Raw genomic sequence first — 17,838 nt, forward strand, 5'->3', positions numbered from 1 at the left:
CTATGGTTTTCAAAACAGCTTACATATCTCAAAATTATTTATACAGCCAAAAAAAAAATTGACATTTAATTTGGGAGGTGGCTTGTAAGAGAACAACAGAGTGAGACTGAATGTTTTGCTTGATATTTATAATTATTGTATCAATTTTGAAGAAGAAGCACTTATAAGTTACTCTTTTTCTGAGATGAATGCTTTTCAAAATCATCACAGCCAATAAACCAGAATCTTACCTTCAACTCATGTCTGTGCCACCCTCCAAGCAGAACCATGGTTCATTGAAACAGTTGATGAATGGCTTCATGGATGGACCATCTTAATACACATACCATTTTTTAAATGAATGTAACCTGTTCCCTGTGGGCTGAGAATGATGGCAATCACTCAAGTCAAATAGCTTTGACTGTAGCAAGAAATCTGTATCCAAATAATCGTGCCTACAATCCATTCCTTGGTGCAGCAGAACTGTCAACTCCTAGCTACTATGGAGGTAAAATCCTTTGGTGATGTGAGGCACATTGAAGTACAGCCTTATTACAATGAACTCCAATGTCTAAAAATTGTTCTTATTTTGGGTTTGTACCACAGTAAGAGCCAAGATTTTAAAGCTCTACTAAAAACAAAATAATCAAACCAATAAGCAAAAAGACATTATTTATGTTCATTGAATAACATGTCCATCATTTTTATTAGCATAAAATATATATATTGTATTGAATATAATAAAAATTAGTTCAATATAAAAAGGAATTTAAAGACTGTGGAACTTTTAAAATTATACTATGTTTATATTATGATATTATGAGATCTTGGGGTTGACATAAAAGGAAAGGTTATTGTTTAATAATGCATTGATGTGTCAGGTTAGCAGGGGTCTCTTATTCTCTCTAGTTCTATGTCAACTTGACACAAGCTAGAGTCATTTGGGTAGAGACACTCTCCATTGAAAAAAATGCCTCTTTAAGATTTACCTGGAAGCAAGTCTATAGTGTATGTTCTTAATTAGTGAATGGGAAGATCCAGCCATTGTGGGTAGAGTCATCCCTGGGCTGATGGTCCTGGGTGCTATAAGAAAGCAGGCTAGCAAGCCATGATGAGCAAGCCAGTAAGCAGCACTCCTCCATGGCCTCTACATCAGCTCTTGCCTGCCTTTCTGTCCTGACTTCCCTGGACAATGGGCTGCAACCTGTAAGAAGTAGTAAACACTTGCCTCCCCAAGTTGCTTTTGGTCATAGTGTTCTGTCACAGATACAGAAACCCTAATAAGCAAGTGGTCCTCAGCCAAGGACTGATGCTGCAGGATAATGATCACCTAGCTTCTTATCTCAGATAGAGAAAACTTTAAAACCATCCCTCCTTGAGCAGCACTGTGTGAAACAGACAATGAGTCACATATGGAATTTTACATTTTCTACTAGCCACATTAAAAAGAATCCTAGGGCTGGGGAGATGGCCCAGTCAGTGATGTATTTGATATGCAAAAATGAGGACTGAGGTCAGATTTCCAGTACCCATGTAAGAAGCCAAATGAGCACGGCAAGGCATACCTATAATCCTAGCTCTGAGAGGTAGAGACAGGATGATTCCAGGGCTTTTTGGCTAACTGGTCTTGCCAAATCACTGAAGTCCAGGTTAAGTGAGAGATTCTGTCTCAAAACATAAGGTAGAGAGCAACAGAGGAAGACATTCAATGTTAACCTCTGGACTGCACATGTCCACCACACACATATATATGTACCACGGAGATTTTAACATGTAATCAATGTAGGAAATTATCAGTGAGATGTTGTGTGTGTGTTGATTGTACTAAGTCTTCCAGAAGCATTGAATGCACACGTTATACCTATACAGCCCCCATTCGACTGTCCCCATTTCAGCTGTTTAGTAGGCATATGTGGTCAAAGTGGCCAGCAAGATGAGCAACACAGCTCCATCCAGCTGTCCCTTTATAGGACTATGCTTGAACCTGAAGCCTCACTCAGTTTCCTGCTGCTCCTCCACTCCTTGTTGGGCTTGGAGAGCATGTTGTCAGTCTTTTGCATGCAAGTTTGATCTTTGTAATGGAAAGAAATCTCAAGTGTTGAGAAGAAAATGCACCTCTTGTTTTGAAGCTCTGCCTTATTTATTTATTTATTCATTGTTTTAGCGCTAAAGTAACAACAAACTCTGGTGACACTGAGCGTCGGGGACAAAGCAGACTCAGAGAACTTCTTGCTGTGCAAGCATGAGGACCCAAGAGCACATTTGCAGCATCCATTACAGTATGTGCCTGTAATCCCAGTACTGGGAAGGCAGAGATGGGAGGATATTTGTATCTTCCTAGCCATCCAGTGTAGGCATTCAGTGAGCTCCAGATTCAGTAAGAGACCCTGTCTTGAAGCATACAATGTAGGGAATGGAGAGATGGATCAGCAATTTAGAGCGCTTACTGTTTTTTCAGAGAACCTGGGTTTGGTTCCCAGCATCCAGCACATGGTGGCTCACAAATGCAGTCACCAGTCATACACATGATGCCCATATCTACATGCAGGCAAATCAGTCATGCACATAAATAACTCTTTAAAGAGGTGGTATAGAGCAACTGAGGAAGTACCTGATGTCAACCTCTAGCCTCCACACAGTCCTGTACACATGCGAATGCATACACATACACACCACATGGCATGCACACACGCACAAGAACTGTTCATGTACCAGAATAGCTCTTTATCTTTTGCCACAGGCAAGAGGCTTGAGCCTTTGTGTCTACTTAGCTGCTGTAAGATTAACAGGGGAGGCTAGCGGTCAGTTGTACAGCAGGTAGCTTCTCTAACCCAGAAAAGGTGATAGGGAGAGCTGGATCATCCCTTACAAAGAAGGAACACCAGAGGGTCTTAGCAAGAGAATGGTCAAAGGGACAGGAGGGGCACAGTTGGATGTGGACTGCTTCTGCATTAGGCATAGCTCTAGAATGACTTTAAAAAAAAAAAAAGCATGTCTCAGTCTGGGACCTTGTACTGGCTGGTTTTGTTTGTCAACTTGACACAAGCTGGAGTTATCACAGAAAAAGGAGCCTCCCTTGATGAAATGCCTCCATGAGATCCAACTGTAAGGCATTTTCTCAATTAGTGATCAAGGAGGGAGAGCCCAGCCCATGGTAGGTGGTGCCATCCCTGGGCTGGTGGTTCTGGGTTCTTTAAGAAGGCAGGCTGAGCAAGCCAGGGAAAGCAAGCAAGTAAGCAGCATCCCTCCATGGCCTCTGCATCAGCTCCTGCCTCCAGGTTCCTGCCCTGGGTGAGTTCCAGTTCTGACTTCCTTTGGTGATGACAGCAATGTGGAAGTATAAGATGAATAAACCTTTTCTTCCCCAACTTGCTTCTTGGTCATGATGTTTTGTGCAGGAATAGAAACCCTGACTAAGACAGATCTTCTTAGCAGTTTCTGGAGCAGCTCAGAGTGGACAATGCCTATCTGATTCCAAATACCCAAAGGCACGTAGCTCCCTGTGTAGACCTCTCACAAGTGACACTGCCCAGACCCTCTAGCCCTCCAGCCTGCTCCCTCATCAGTTTTTCTAGGAAAATTCAGTTTAAAAAGCACCTCTTGACCAAATGCTATTAAAGATTGCTCTTTTTTTTCCCAAAGAGATTAAGAAAATGGTTTATTTTGAACCAAATATAAGTGACCATAGCCCCAGAACAAGGCTTCAAGGTACCTGAGTGATGGGTTCTCGCTCCTTCTTTTTATTTTTCCATTTCCCAGTAATTGGGTTCAGTTGTCTTTCACTTGAGGTTGAAGTGAGTGAAGATGCTACTAATTGAAATCATTCCAGTCAGAGAGAACATGGCTGCTGCCTTCCTAGCAGACCAGCCCCTCCTTCCCAGAACACCCTGTCCCACTTCCCTCTGGTTGCTGTCTGAAAAAGAACAGGCACATCTCAGGAGTGCCCTTCTCAGTGTGTATTGTTATGCACAATCCATTTGCCAAGTCAACAGGCTTGTGCTGCTTGCTTACATACTAGATGCTGTTACTCCTGAAGAGGGCCTCGGTTCCTTGTGTCTCTAGTTCTGTTGTCAGTCTTGAGCCCTTTTATGGCTATTCATGGCTTCAAAGCTTTTTTAGATTAATTTAATTCATATATACGAATGTTTTTCCTGAATATATGTCTGTGCACCATTTGTGTGCCTGATTCAGAAGAGGGCACTAGATTTCCTAAAGTGACAAATGGTTGTGAGTCACCATGTGGGTGCTAGGAATAGAACCCAGGTCCTCTGCAAGAGTAGTGAGTGTTCTTAACCACTGAGCCATTTCTCTATTCCTCATGGCTGTTTAAACTTGACATTAGATGAACCAAGAGTACTGCTGGACAACAAGAGTGGTGGCTTTAGAACCCCACCATTGCTAGTCTCATAAAGCACTGTAGACATGGCTTTCCTTCCTTAGTCAGCATTGCCTTTTGCATAAGTGAACTGGTGATTTTTTTTTTAGATATAAAGTGTTCATTTCCATAACAAAATACTGTTGACTGGGTCACTTTATAAAAGAAATGTGGTTTATTTTGGTTCTCAGTTCCAATCTGTGGTGGTCTGAATAGGTATGACCCTCATAGCATCATGTCTTTGAATGTTTGGCCCATAGGGAGTAGCATTATTAGGAGGTGAGGCCGTATTGGAAGAAGCGTATCATTGTAGGAGCAAGCCGTAAGGCCTCCTATGCTCACGCTCCACCCAGTGTGGAACACAATCCCCTTCTGCTGCCTTCAGATCAATATGTAGAACTGTCAACTCTTTCTTCAGCACCATTTCTGCCTGGATACTGCCATGCTTCCTGCCATGATGATAATGGACTAAACTTCTGAAACTGTAAGCCATTCCCAGTTAAATGTTTTCTTTTATAAAAGTTGTTGTGCCGATGTTCTCTATGGAGTCTTCTGCACCTGAGATTCTCTCTTCCATCTCTTGTATTCTGTTGCTGATGCTCGCATCTATGGTTCCAGATTTCTTTCCTAGGGTTTCTATCTCCAGCGTTGCCTCAATTTGGGTTTTCTTCATTGTCTCTACTTCCCTTTTTAGGTCTTGGATGGTTTTATTCAATTCCATCACTGTGGAATTGATGCTGATGCTCACAGTCAGCTATTGGATGGATCACAGGGCCCCCAATGGAGGAGCTAAAGAAAGTACCCAAGGAGCTAAAGGGAACTGCAACCCCATAGGTGGAACATTATTATGAACTAACCAGTACCCCAGAGCTCTTGACTCTAGCTGCATTTGTATCAAAAGATGGCCTAGTCGGCCATCACTGGAAAGAGAGGCCCATTGGACTTGCCAACTTTATATGCCCCAGTACAGGGGAATGCCAGGGCCAAGGGGTGGGAGTGGGTGGGTGGGGGACTGGGGGATGGGAGTGTATTGGGGACTTTTTGGATAGCATGGGAAATGTAATTGAGGAAAATACCTAATTAAAAAATAAAAAATAAAAAAAAATAAAAGTTGTCATGCCAGGCAGTGGTGGCGCACGCCTTTAATCCCAGCACTCGGGAGGCAGGGGCAGGCGGATTTCTGAGTTCGAGGCCAGCCTGGTCTACAGAGTGAGTTCCAGGACAGCCAGGGCTACACAGAGAAACCCTGTCTCAAAAAAACAAAAACAAACAACAACAACAATTGTCATGGCTATGGTATCTCTTCACCGCAATGGGAATGCTAAGACAGAAGTTGGTACCACGGACTGGGGTATTGTTTTGATAGCCCTAACCATGCTTTTGTTTGGAGGAATGTGGATTTTCAAACTTTAAATTAGGAAAATAATGGAATGTTTTAAGTGTGGTTGAAGGGGCCATCCTAGTAGGAACATGAAAGACAGTGGTGCTGTGAACTGCGCAGGGCTGGCTTAATAGGTTTCAGAGGAAAGGACTTTGAGTATGTTGCCTACAGATCATTCTTGTGATATTTTGGTGAAGAATGTGGCTGCTTTTGCCCTTGTCCAAAAAGTTTTTCCTGAGGCTAAAGTGAAGAGTTTTTGATTAATTGAACTGGCAAAGGAAATTTCAAAATAGCATACAACATAGTCTGTCCATAGTAACTAATGTTTTAGCAAACTGAGCAAGGAAAAATACAGTGTGTGGCTCAAGGATTAAAGGGGCATGAGGAAGTAGAATGGAGCCAAATTTTGTATTCAAGGAGATAAGCAGATTAGAGATATTAAATGGAATTAAGGAAGTGGTGACCTCAGGGCAAGATGTCACCCAGCTAAGCTTTCATCTTGTGAAAGGGGATTAAAGAAAAGTTTAGATCCAGGAGTGGTGACTTTACTCCCAGCAGAAGGACCCTTTAACCCTAGCATTCAGGAGACAGAGGCATGCAGATCTCTGAGTTCAAGGTCAGCCTTGTCTACAGAGAAAGTTCCAAAACAGCCAAGCTTAGGCAGTGAAGGAAACCACCAAAACCAGGAAGCTGGTGAAGATGTAATTGAACAAGAGGGCCATGTTGCAGTCCCAGCAAGCAGAACTTGGCAGCTTTGGTCACCAAGTTCTCGCTTTAGAGTCAAGAATAGGAGAAAGGGGTTATGGAATCTCCCTCTACAACTAAAGAAAGCCACTGGGGCCAGGTGTGTGACAAGGTGTCCCCGAATGGAGGTCCAGAGAGGCCATCATATGAAGCTGGAAAGCCTGGGTTACCTTGGAGTCCCCAAGATGTAGGAGATGCCAGAGCTTTGGTATACTTACCAAAACAGTAGTTAACAGGGAGTGGAGACAACCAAGAGAAAGAAGTGTGTCCAGCCAACAAAGGTCAAAGGAGCTGGAGGTCTGAAGAGCACTTAGACAAAAGACTTGGAGATGCAGAGTTTTGAATTTACCCAGCTGGTTTTTGGCCTTGCTTTGGTCTAGTATTTCCTCACTGTGCTTCCATTATGTTTCATAACGGTAATATATATCCTGTCTCATGATATGTTGGAAATATATGAGCTGCTTTTTGATTTTGATTTTATAGGAAATTATAGTTTAGAGATTGCATGAATCTCAGAAGAGACTTTGAACTTTAGATTCTTAAACATTGTGGAGATTGTGATAGACTGTGGGAACTTTTTGAAGTTGGTGTAAATGCATTTTGTATTATGTTATGACTACAAGCCTATGGGGACCAGGGAGTGGATATTTGAATGTGTGTTTGAATATGTATGGCTCTTATAGACTCATGTGTTTGAATGATGACCCATAGGGCGTGGCACTATTAGGAGGTGTGGCCTTGTTGGAGGAAGTGTGTTACAGTGGAGGCAGGCTTTGAGGTCTCCTATGCTCAAACTCTGCCTAGTGTGCAACACAGTTCCCTTCTGCTGCATTCAGACCAACATATAGAACTCTCAGCTCCTTCTCCAGCCCCATGTCTGCCTGCACACTGCCATGCTTCCTGCCATGATGATAATGGACTGAACCTCAGAAACTGTAAGCCATCTCCAATTAAATGGTTTCTTTTATAAGAGTTATCATGGTCATGGTGTCTCTTCACAGCAATAAAACCCTAAGACACAATTAAAGTAGGAGGGGCCACATGGTTATTCTTTTCTTTCTGAAAAAAAATCTGAGATTATGCAGGGTGTGTGTGTGTGTGTGTGTACATATCTCTGAGTCTGCCTCTCCTATGGCAACCGCGGTTCACTTATGAGGGCCCAGCCAACATCAGTGACGTCATCTAATCCTAACCACTTCCCAAAGGTTCTGCCTTTGCATGCTGTAGTCTCACAGTAGGGATTAAATTCTTTTTTTTTCTTTCTTTTTGTTTTTTTGTTTTTTGGTTTGGTTTGGTTTGGTTTGGTTTTTTTTCGAGACAAGGTTTCTCTGTGTAGCCCTGACTGTCCTGGAACTCACTTTGTAGACCAGGTTGGCCTGGAACGCAGAAATCCTCCTGCCTCTGCCTCCTGAGTGCTGGGATTAAAGGCGTGCGACACCACGCCCCTTAATACTCACAGTGGGGATTACATTTCACCACTGTACCAACCCTTCAAGGACACTCAGATCATATACAAGTCATAGGAAGATTCTTTTGATTTATCTTTAATGAGTGATGTGATCACAGTTGACAGGTAGGTGTGTGTGTGTGTGTGTGTGTGTGTGTGTACGGGTGGGTATGTACCCAAGCAGTTCCTTCATACACAGGTGGCTGGGAAACATCACAAACAGCTCATGCTGTAGCCTCACTTGGCACCTGAGGGTTTACTGTGCCTTGTTGTCCTCCTGAACCTTAAGGCTGTCGTCCTTAAACTGTGGTGGGGCTGCCCTTATCTGTGAGTCTCAGCACCATAACCCTCTCCTTCTCTCAGCACAGCACCTCAGCCTCCAGGCCCACTGATGGATCCACTGACCAAGGGGTCCTGTGGGAGTCAGCTGGCACAAACCCTCCTCTGGAAAGCGAAGTCATCTCTCTCTTTCGGCATCCAGCCCCTTCAGACTTGGCCAACAAAAGATCCTGAACTAGAGTCCCAGGTCAACCTGTAAGTAAGTAAAAGAGGAGTGTCTTGCTGTGGCCCTTGTTCGCCATCTCTTCACATGGGGTTGGGGGTGGGGGCCTTGGGAGAACGTTCCGCTTCTGAGATGTCGTCCTTACGTATTCGGCAGTTTTCACTGGGCATCTCCTTTAACCAAACCTTGTATCAAGCATGAGGAGGAGAGTAGCCCGTTCATGCCTTAGGGGACTTATAGCTCATAGTCACTTACATGTGTTGTTGCGAAGTTCTAACAGGTTAGGGAAACGTGCCATGAAACAGCTTGTCTTGATTCAGTAACTATTTAGGAAATATTTCTGTGTGTCTGCAGCATCCTTGTGTAGAAGAGCAGTTATCTTCTCTACCCATCCATATCAGATTGTATGTGGAAAGAAAAAATAACTTCTTCAACACAGAAGAAATATTAATGCTAACTGTAAAATACCTGTTACATCAGGAGACTTTTAAGTACTTTAGGGCTGTCCCATGTTTTCTTGTGTGCTTCTGTGCCCAAGGCCTTTGACATAGGATGTGATATTTTTAGATGAAGATTGAATGAAGGTGTTACAGGAAAGGGAAGTGTAGCTCTTCATGGGAATCAATGACACTGAGTTACAATGATGTGACAGAGGAAATACTTGGTTCATCCAACATGTAATTGTCAGGTTTGCTGTACCCAGTGATCAGGCAGTCAAGAGCAGGTGGAAGAGCATGGATCAGAATCATCCAGGAAGCCTAAGAAACAACTTAGGTCTGAGATCTACCCCAAGGGACTCTGTGGACCTGGAAGGGATGAAAGGGGACATTTTCAGGTACCTGCCTCCAAGGAACTCACAGCATAGCTAGAGGAGTAAGCTATAGGAGAAACATCAGAAAATGTTGATGGGGAAGTGAGTGTTGGGGGATGGGGAAGGATGAGCTCAGCATTGTGGGAGGAGCTGGGTCAGGCAGGCGATGGACACTAAGGCTATTTTGAACATTGGCTAATATCCAGCAAAGTGTGTTCCAGCATTGTCAACAGGTGATAATCAGCCATTGTCAGCCTGGCCTGTTATGACAGTCACCTATGGAGAATCTACACAAGTCTCCACTGTCTCTCCAAAGTTCTGATATCTAGAATTGGTCACAAGCTCCAGATGATTCTCATCTGTGAGCAACATTGAGACAATGTAACCAATGAGCAACATTGTAACCACCATGATGAAAACGGCATAGATCAATCCTGAAGCACTTGCATGCCTAGCTGAGGAATCTAAACCTATTGTTAGGCAGTAGGAGCCATTGATAACTTTGAGAATCTTCAGAGGAAATGGGAAAGACATTATGCAGAGAGAACTTCCTGATTGCCTTTTTCCTAGTGTATCCCAAGGGTTTGAGTCACCACTGCCATTCAAAGCCACTCCCATACCACCCATAATTTGCCTCTTTGGCAATTGAAAATTCATTGTCACCTCAATTGAAGTGGAACTTTAAGTTGTACTTTAATACACAATTCACCCAGGGCCTCAGCTACCAACAGTGTCCAAAGAAATAGAGCTGGGCCTCCTACCCCCATTGTTCTATAAGGGTGGGGAATTTGGCATACAGGTTGTAGGTAATCCAAGACTGTCCAGCAACAGATTTCAGGTGAGTTAGTTAGCAAGCAGGGCCTGAGAGGTCTCCTTTGTAGACTACAAGTTCCACAGTGTGCCATGCAGTAACATATAAAGGGGTGGGTCAAAGCAGTTGGACAGTTAGAAAACTAAATGAAGTAGCCACCTAAGCTGGCAGCCTTGAGGTAGGGGTTGGGGGTGGAGGCTGGCTAATATGGTAAGGGGTAGGGCTTATTTAGTGTTGAGATGTTGGCTGCTATTTGGTAGACCACATGGCTAGTGGCATGGCTGGATTCCCCTGGGAAAGATTGAGCTCAGAAGTGTTTTGGAAGAAGGTTAGGATGGACCTGAATATGCATGGGTGGCAAGGGGGTGGGCCTCAGAGTTCTGGCTCTGGCATCAGGGCCCTAAGATGTGACAACACAAAACCTAAGATAGAGCCAAACTGAGAACATAAGGCAAGTGCTATCAAGCTGAAGAGGTTACCATGCATATATAGACATAGGGCCTACTTAGGAAAGACTTGGAGAATGAGGAATGGACCTTGAAAAGCAGTGGGACCCACCCCCATTTTCTCTCTTCAGTAGATTTAAATAGGCAGAGGTGTATAGGGGCGCTCTAGGAGCATGGGCAAGGCTCAGGCGGGATGGTCCTGGAGTGTGTTTGAGGATTGATGTGTTCTGGCTAGCTTAGTTGTTCAAAAGTAATACAAAGCCTGCAAAGTCAGAGCAGGGAAGATGGTGACTGAGTTTTAGGAGCACTGTGAGGCTCTGAATGGGTCTTTAGGAAAACAAGTGACTGTTTAAGGTGTGTGTGTGAGAGAGAGAACTAGTCACATCCCAAATGTGTTCAAAGTGGAAGTTGGAAGGCTGGCAAAAGATGGACTTGAGGGGGCTGTCAACTAGCTAAAGTCACGGAAACCTGACTCAGATTAGCTTAAGCAGGAAAAGGGGTAGAAAACTTCATATAGCCAGGCTGGTGACAGCAGTGGGTCTGGCTTCTAACATGACGGGATCCAGGGACTGCAGTGCTGTTGTCAGGATGTTGGATGTCCTTTACTCTTCCGCCCCTTCCTCCACCCCTCATCTCATGTGTTCTCACCTGCCACCTGCCATGTGACCTCAGGCAGCCCAGATTATCTTTATAGCTCAGGGGAGAACATTTCTCTCCAGTTAGAAGACTCTGGGGGAAGGGCTCTAGTTATCCAGCCTGGGTCACAGGTTCTTCCTGGTCTCCCAAGGAGTGTCCCTCATCAAGGGTCAGTGTGATAGCCTTGGTAAGCAGAGCAGCCTTGGAGAAGAAAAGGAGTGGCAGGAGACAAGAGGACAGGATGTAACTAGGTCATGAAAGCCAGTGATTGAAGAGAGGTAGTATGGCTCACCACAAGCATAACTGGGGAGGTTTTGTCAAAAACATAGATCATGGTATCTGTTTACTGAGAATTCCTAGAGGTAGGAGCAGGGAATCTGGGTGAAGGTGACAAATGCATCAGAAGTCTTAGCAGTGAGAACTGGTTGACTATGTTGTCTAAGAAGCCATGACACATTTCTGAGAAGTAAGGCATTCTGGGAATGCAGGGGTGCAACTTTCTGGGGTTCTTCACTCTTCCAATCTATGACTAATCAGACCATGAAGTAAAATTTCTTTACAAAGGTGTTATAGCACAGTCTATGGGGAGACAACAAAGGAAGCTGTCAGAAGGATGGCTGCACTTCCTAAAAGGATGTCAGTCGGGATGGACGAAGTTGTACTTGGCCGCCCCTCCTGTTTCCAGCTCTTGTTTGTCTTCCCCACTGGGGCAATGGTGCATGCGCATCTAAGAAGTCTGTAATTCAGACTCACTTCCCTCCCAGGACTCAGGACAGTTTACCTTTGATCTTTTGAGGAAAATTACCATGTATTTGAAAGTTTGTCACCAATACATACTACTGAGCAAGCATTAAAAACAAAAAGCTTTCAAAAGCATTGAAAGACTACACATGTTCCTAATGAAAAGCCACTTTATCTTAAAATGCAGTGCTGGGTGATAAGCTTTTGGTTTACAATTAGGTACATTCTATTCCCCTTCTTTTGGGTTTTTATGGGAAAGATGATATAGGAGATGACCCTGAACTGAGTGACTAAACAGAGTCTAGCAATCCTGCAGTAGAGGCAGGAGAGAGTCCGACTTATAATGTGTTATGACTGGGGCTGCTAGGGTGCCCATTGAACATGACACTCAGGAATTTTAGACTGGAGAGTTGATCACATTTAAATCCTTCCCACTATAGGAAGGGACTGGGCTGCTTACGAGACCCCTCGAGTTGCCCCACTCTCTCTTGGATCTGCTGGCGGGACTTGTACTTTGCCTCCTGTTTCCATTTGGAAAAACCTACCTGAGCCTTCTGTAGGTTGGTATAGAGGCCTGTCTATCTGTCCCCTGCGGGAGCTTGACGGTCATGAGACAACCAACAGCTCTCTTGGCCACCACCAGAGCAACCATCTGTCCTCTACACGTGCATCTCTCCCCTAGGGTTGATCAGAGTCTGATCTTGAGGGGAAGCAGAAGGAGCCTGTTTGGCTGTAGAACTTGTCCTATTTTTCACCAGCAAAACACTAACAACCAGGGAATTTGTGTTTTTCTATCTGCCTGACTCCCGTCACTCCCTTTCTGACTGCAGTCATGGAGAAGAGAAAGGCCAGGGTGGTTTCAAGCCAGCTTTCTTCAGTGTCTTATTCAATAGACTTATCTGCATTGAGTGCCTGCACATGCAGGTACCCACTAGTATCTGTGAGGTGACAGGTAAGAGGAAGCAAAGAGACAGTTGGGGGGCATCGTAACAATGCAGGTCTGTGCTAAGGAAATAAAGAGACACAGTGGAAATAACAGAGGGAAGGCAAGAAGCTGGGAGGGACTGCAAGGTCCACAGGGGTATGCTGAGGCCTCATCCACACTCCTAAAACACCAGAAGCCAGGGAACCAGAGGAGTGATTCAGTGGAGTACTGCACAGTCGTAATAATGCAAAGACCACCAAGTACACCAAGCTAAACTCCAGCAAGGGTATGAGGAGGGTCGTGTGCGCACTTATGACTTATTTTCCATGGGAGACACATTCTAGGATACTTGGGCTCCTTCAGACAGCAAAATCCTTGCATGTATGGGCATAGTTTGCTTATAACTTCTGTATCTCCTCCCTTGTTCATCATGTCATTCCAACACCACTCATGAACTCTATATAAATGCTGTGTAAATGTGTGCTGTGTTGTTTAGAGAATGAGAAAGGGGTCTGTCCATGTTCAGTACTGATGCTGAGACCATTTGGGGTAGGGATCATAGATATTTTCCACCTACATTTGGTTGAATCCACAGATGTGAACCTGTACGTGCAGAGGCTGGCTGTAGTGTGCTGCTGTTTGTGTTAAGGGGAGGAAATAGTGGGCTGGCAGATGGTTTAGTGGGAAAAGCACTCGACACACAAGTGTAGTTCAGAGGTAAGCATGGTGGCTTGCCTACACCCCGTACTCATGAAGTGGAAAGAGAAGATTACTGGAACAAACTGGCTAAAATGGCCAAACTGGTGAGCTCTGGGTTCAACTGAGAGACCTTCCCTCGATATATAATATGGAGAGCGGCTGAAGAAGATATCTGATGTCAACCTCTGGCCCCAACAGGCATGCTCACACACATGTGCTCACATGTGTGCACACACCCACACACGTGAACTTGTACATTACATGCACCACACATGCACACACATGCAGAACAAGAGGTGGGAAGACAGGCGGAATTGCTCAGTGAGTAAAGCTTTTGATGTGCAAGCCTGGCAGCACATGGATCCCAGCCTGGACCCACATACAAATGGAAGGAGAGAACCAATCCACAGTTTCGCCTGGCTTCACACGTTACCCCCTCAAACACACCGAACATACACCCCTGATACATTAGAAGGAAGTAGAAGAAGGTGGATTTGTATTTCTCTTCTTTGTGAATATGGACGGCAGCATGTCTAGCAATAAGGTGAGAAGCCATCCATGTTGCTGTGCACAGGGCAAGTGGGGCAGGAGAAAGGGTTTCCCGATTGTGTCTGTGTGTTGCTGAGATTTGAAGGAGGCACACTGCCCCTTTGAAGAACACAATCCACATACACAGATACTGTGACATGGTTTTGAAAAGCTGTTGCTGTGGAGGGGACTAGCTAGATACTAGGAGGAAAGGAGAGACCTCAGATGGCAGGACAGAGGTGGCAGTCTGGCTCATGAGATCAGGACAGAGTCTGATTCAGGGGGGCTGCTAGGGTATGTGTTGAACTGTATTTAGCAGTTGAAAGTTATAGTTTGCAGATGGAAAGATCTAAGCTAGGTTTTGCTGTGAGGAGTTCTATTAGTGCTGAGGTCATGTTTGTAGACTCAGGGGTGATGAAGTGCCCAGGGAGGGAGGGAGGGAGGGAGGTGGCCTGAGTTGAAGGGGAAGGCAAGTCACTGACATGGAGTTAAAGATGCTGCTGACTGAAGCCCACAGAGAGGACTCAGTTCTGCTTTGTGTGACCTAAAAACAGGCAAGAAGATGGCCTTGCTCTCTGTGAGGACAGCCTGGCCCCTTTCTGGATGCCCAGAGCTCAGGATTGAGCTCTGCAGCCCCTGCAGGAATAACTGCCAAAAGCTACCATTTCTCCCTAAGGAGGTTATACCACTGCTAAGAATGGCTCTCCTTTGACTATTCAAATCTCGCCCTTTTCAGTTTTATACTCCATAAGGACCAGAAACCCACTTGGGGTGCTCATCAGTACAGAACCAGAACACCGTAAGGACACAGTGTGAAGGCTGATCTCACAGTAGTGTGCCCTTTGTCAGTGGCTCCACCCAAAATTCACCTCCACAGCACTCACTTCTGTAAACCCTGCTTTGACCTTAGGGAGTGGCTGGCTCTTTCTTGTTATCTCTTAGAGTAATGCATGTTCTTAGTTCTAATACTTGTGTCTTCCGTATTTCTGTGTGATCAACGTATCTGTTTACTCTGAAGAGTTACATCCTCTCGTCTCTCACACACCCTGTGCTGTGAGCTTCATAGTTTCGTTTCCTTCGGAGAGTCCCTGAGTCAGAGCAGCTTAGAGAGCAAGCATCATGGAAAGCATTTTAGGCTCATGATGTGACCTATAAAAGCACAAGAGCCACTTCCCCACAGTGTGCTCTGGGGGTGCCTGGAGGGAAACTGCGTGTAGATCAGCATAGAGTGGATCTAATCCAGTCTACACACTCAAAATGCAATACCCAAACCATTTTAAAAGGTAGTCTGGGGCCATCTCTCTCCTCCATTACTCAAGGCAAGCTTCTTGTCAGTTCAGCATCTTATCTTTTGTTTGAGACTACATTTTTGACATATTGGTATTGACTACAAAGGGATCACAATATACCACTTTGGCATAAGGAATATTTTGAGCTGAAAGTAACTGAGAAAAAAAACAAACACAGGAAACTCTCTCCCTTCCTTTGCTGAAAGCAGGGCCTTCATCTCCTCTCCCCGTGTGAAATGACCCCTCTTCTCTCCTGAACCAAGAGGATGGCTGTTTTCAAATGGAGACTGAAGGCATCTGATGAGTCTGCTTAAACAAGCCCCACCACAGAGCCCTGCCCACCGCCAGCTTCTACATGCTCACCAGAGTCCACCGTGGAAATGTCAAATCTCTCTTGATTTGGCTCCTCCCCACACTATGTTAAAAGTGATAAGAGGTGCCCAGATCTAATTGTTTCTTTGGTCTCTCTTCCTTTCCTTTCTTTCAAGCCTCCATCTGTATAAAATTAAAAGTGGCTGTCTTTGCCTTGTTTAATCCCATTACTCTGTCTTTGCCAGTTCAATGTGCAGGCATCAGGTAGCGAGCATAAGGAGTGAGGAAGGAAATTTTCCTCCCTGACACCTAGGAATGTTCCCAAAGTGACCATCTATATATAAATTTAGCTTTCTCCTACATTTTCCACAAACCACGGCACCATCATAAGTCCTTTCATATGCCTCTTCTCATTAAATTCAACGGGTGGTACTGTGACCAGCACTTGTTGAATTAGCTCATTAATCAAAACCTGTTGTCATTGCTGATGCCCGTGAAGTGGCTGTTTCTTGCCAAAGGTCCTGGCATTCGTTACTTGTGGACTCCGCAGAGATAAGAATTACCAGACAACCTTTATGAGTATATAACTTCTCTAGACGTAACTATAATTTATATGCATGAAATCCAAGAACACCCTCACCCCACCCCAGACCACCCCACCCCAAGTCAGGGTTTGTCTGTGTAGCCCTGGCTGGTCTGAAACTCGCTCTGTAGTCCAGGCTGGCCCTCCAACTCAGAGATCCATCTACTTCAGTCTCCTGAGTGCTGGAACTAAAGGTGTGTGCCACCATTGCCCAGGAAAAATGCAGGATCCTAAAGCAGTTCAGCTGGGGTCATTTTGATGGTTGCAGGTTTTTTAGTTTCTAGCATTGTGTCAGTCAGCCTCAGGTGCACTGCCTCTTAGGAAGTCACCAGTCCCAACACCAACTTTGGTGAAGTGACACTTGGCCACTATGATTGCTCACACTGCCTTTTCTTTGTTCATTTACACTACTGGTCTGGTATTGACTACTGAAACGTTTTGTTTTGATTAACCTTAGGCACTTATAATATTTTTATGTCTGATTCAAAAACAGATTTCATGCCTACACTGTAACTCAGCACACTTAAGCAATCTGTGGAGTCATGAGCACAGGGGAGAGCTCTCTGGGCCTGACCCTAGAGAGAGCTCTGAAATGGTCTTTGGGTCTGTCCTGCCCCATCCTTAGTCATTTCTGCAGTGTGGCTGACCTATCTCCATGGTTACTCACAACTTCCCATGCAGGAGAAACCTCCAGGGCATGGCAGCTCTCATGTATGAGAAAGAATGCCACAGAAGTGACCTTAATTTGTTTTGTGGAACCCCAAAGCACTGGCGGTCCTGCATGCACACATTCATTCATTCATTGACCTACCCAACAAGACAAAACAAAATGCTATAAAGGGATAAGCCTGCCAGGTTTATGTCAAACACCAAGGATCCAGCCTCGAACAGAAGCAACAAGATAAAATTCTGGTGAAGAGACAGATGTTAATCAAACCCCTCTTTGTAATTTCTAGCCTAGGGAAAGGGGGTATGAAGAAGGCAAAGCTTGGAGAGGACACTCTAGGTCCTAAGGCAAGAAGAAACTCAGTAAGTTGAAGACAGGGAGGAAGGCTGTGTGACTGGAGGGTTGGAGGGAGAGGGAAGCAGAGCCAGACTAGACAGGTGGCCGGGGGCGTCAGTGATGGTGAGGAAGTTTAGGAAAAATGAAAGGGTGTAGATTTAGGACCAGCTGGCGGAAATTAAGCTGCATTGCATTTCAACTTGGTATAGAGAAAACCTGTTTAACAGGAAGAATAGAGACCCTTGGGGCAGAATGTGGGTAAGGAGAGCCTTTTGAAGTAGCTGGTAAGGGACACTCAGTCACAGATACTGGGTTGGACACCAGATGGTGCCTAAGTCTGTGGACCTGGGAGTCTCCAGAATTCTCTCCCTGTCCCCCCGACACACACCCAAGGAAAGGAGACAGAGTGGGGTGGTTTGTGGGGTTTTATAGAGGAAGTGCCTTGTGCTGGCATCCGGTGGGTGAAAAGGGAGCCTGTCAGCAATGCGCAGGCTGTAATAGCATCGTGGATGGAATATATTTTTGTTAAAGTTGCAGGTGTGTAGATCCCACTCTTGAAGCTGCATATCAAGGAGTTGGCAGTGCAAAGTGGGCATTTCTATATTCAGGCAAAAATACTCTTAGAG

General features: G+C 44.9%; 1 protein-coding gene across 7 annotated transcripts in view; it reads left to right on the forward strand.

Moving 5' to 3' along the window:
* Positions 1-17,838, forward strand: part of Garnl3 (GTPase activating Rap/RanGAP domain like 3) — a 151,174-nt gene that overhangs the window by 20,584 nt on the left and 112,752 nt on the right. For 4 of the 7 annotated variants that reach the window (XM_085835001.1, XM_021156135.2, XM_021156136.3 and 1 more), the window contains exon 2: positions 8,290-8,460. In XM_085835001.1, coding sequence (XP_085691127.1) covers positions 8,290-8,460 — 171 coding nt within the window. Of the gene's footprint in view, positions 1-8,289; positions 8,465-17,838 lie in introns of those variants that run through there. The other 3 variants (XM_029474024.2, XM_085835000.1, XM_029474026.2) reach the window with 3 other exon arrangements.

The sequence above is a fragment of the Mus caroli genome, unplaced genomic scaffold (assembly GCF_978045245.1).
Source record: "Mus caroli unplaced genomic scaffold, Mus_caroli_1 scaffold_2, whole genome shotgun sequence".
NCBI classification, from domain to species: domain Eukaryota; kingdom Metazoa; phylum Chordata; class Mammalia; order Rodentia; family Muridae; genus Mus; species Mus caroli.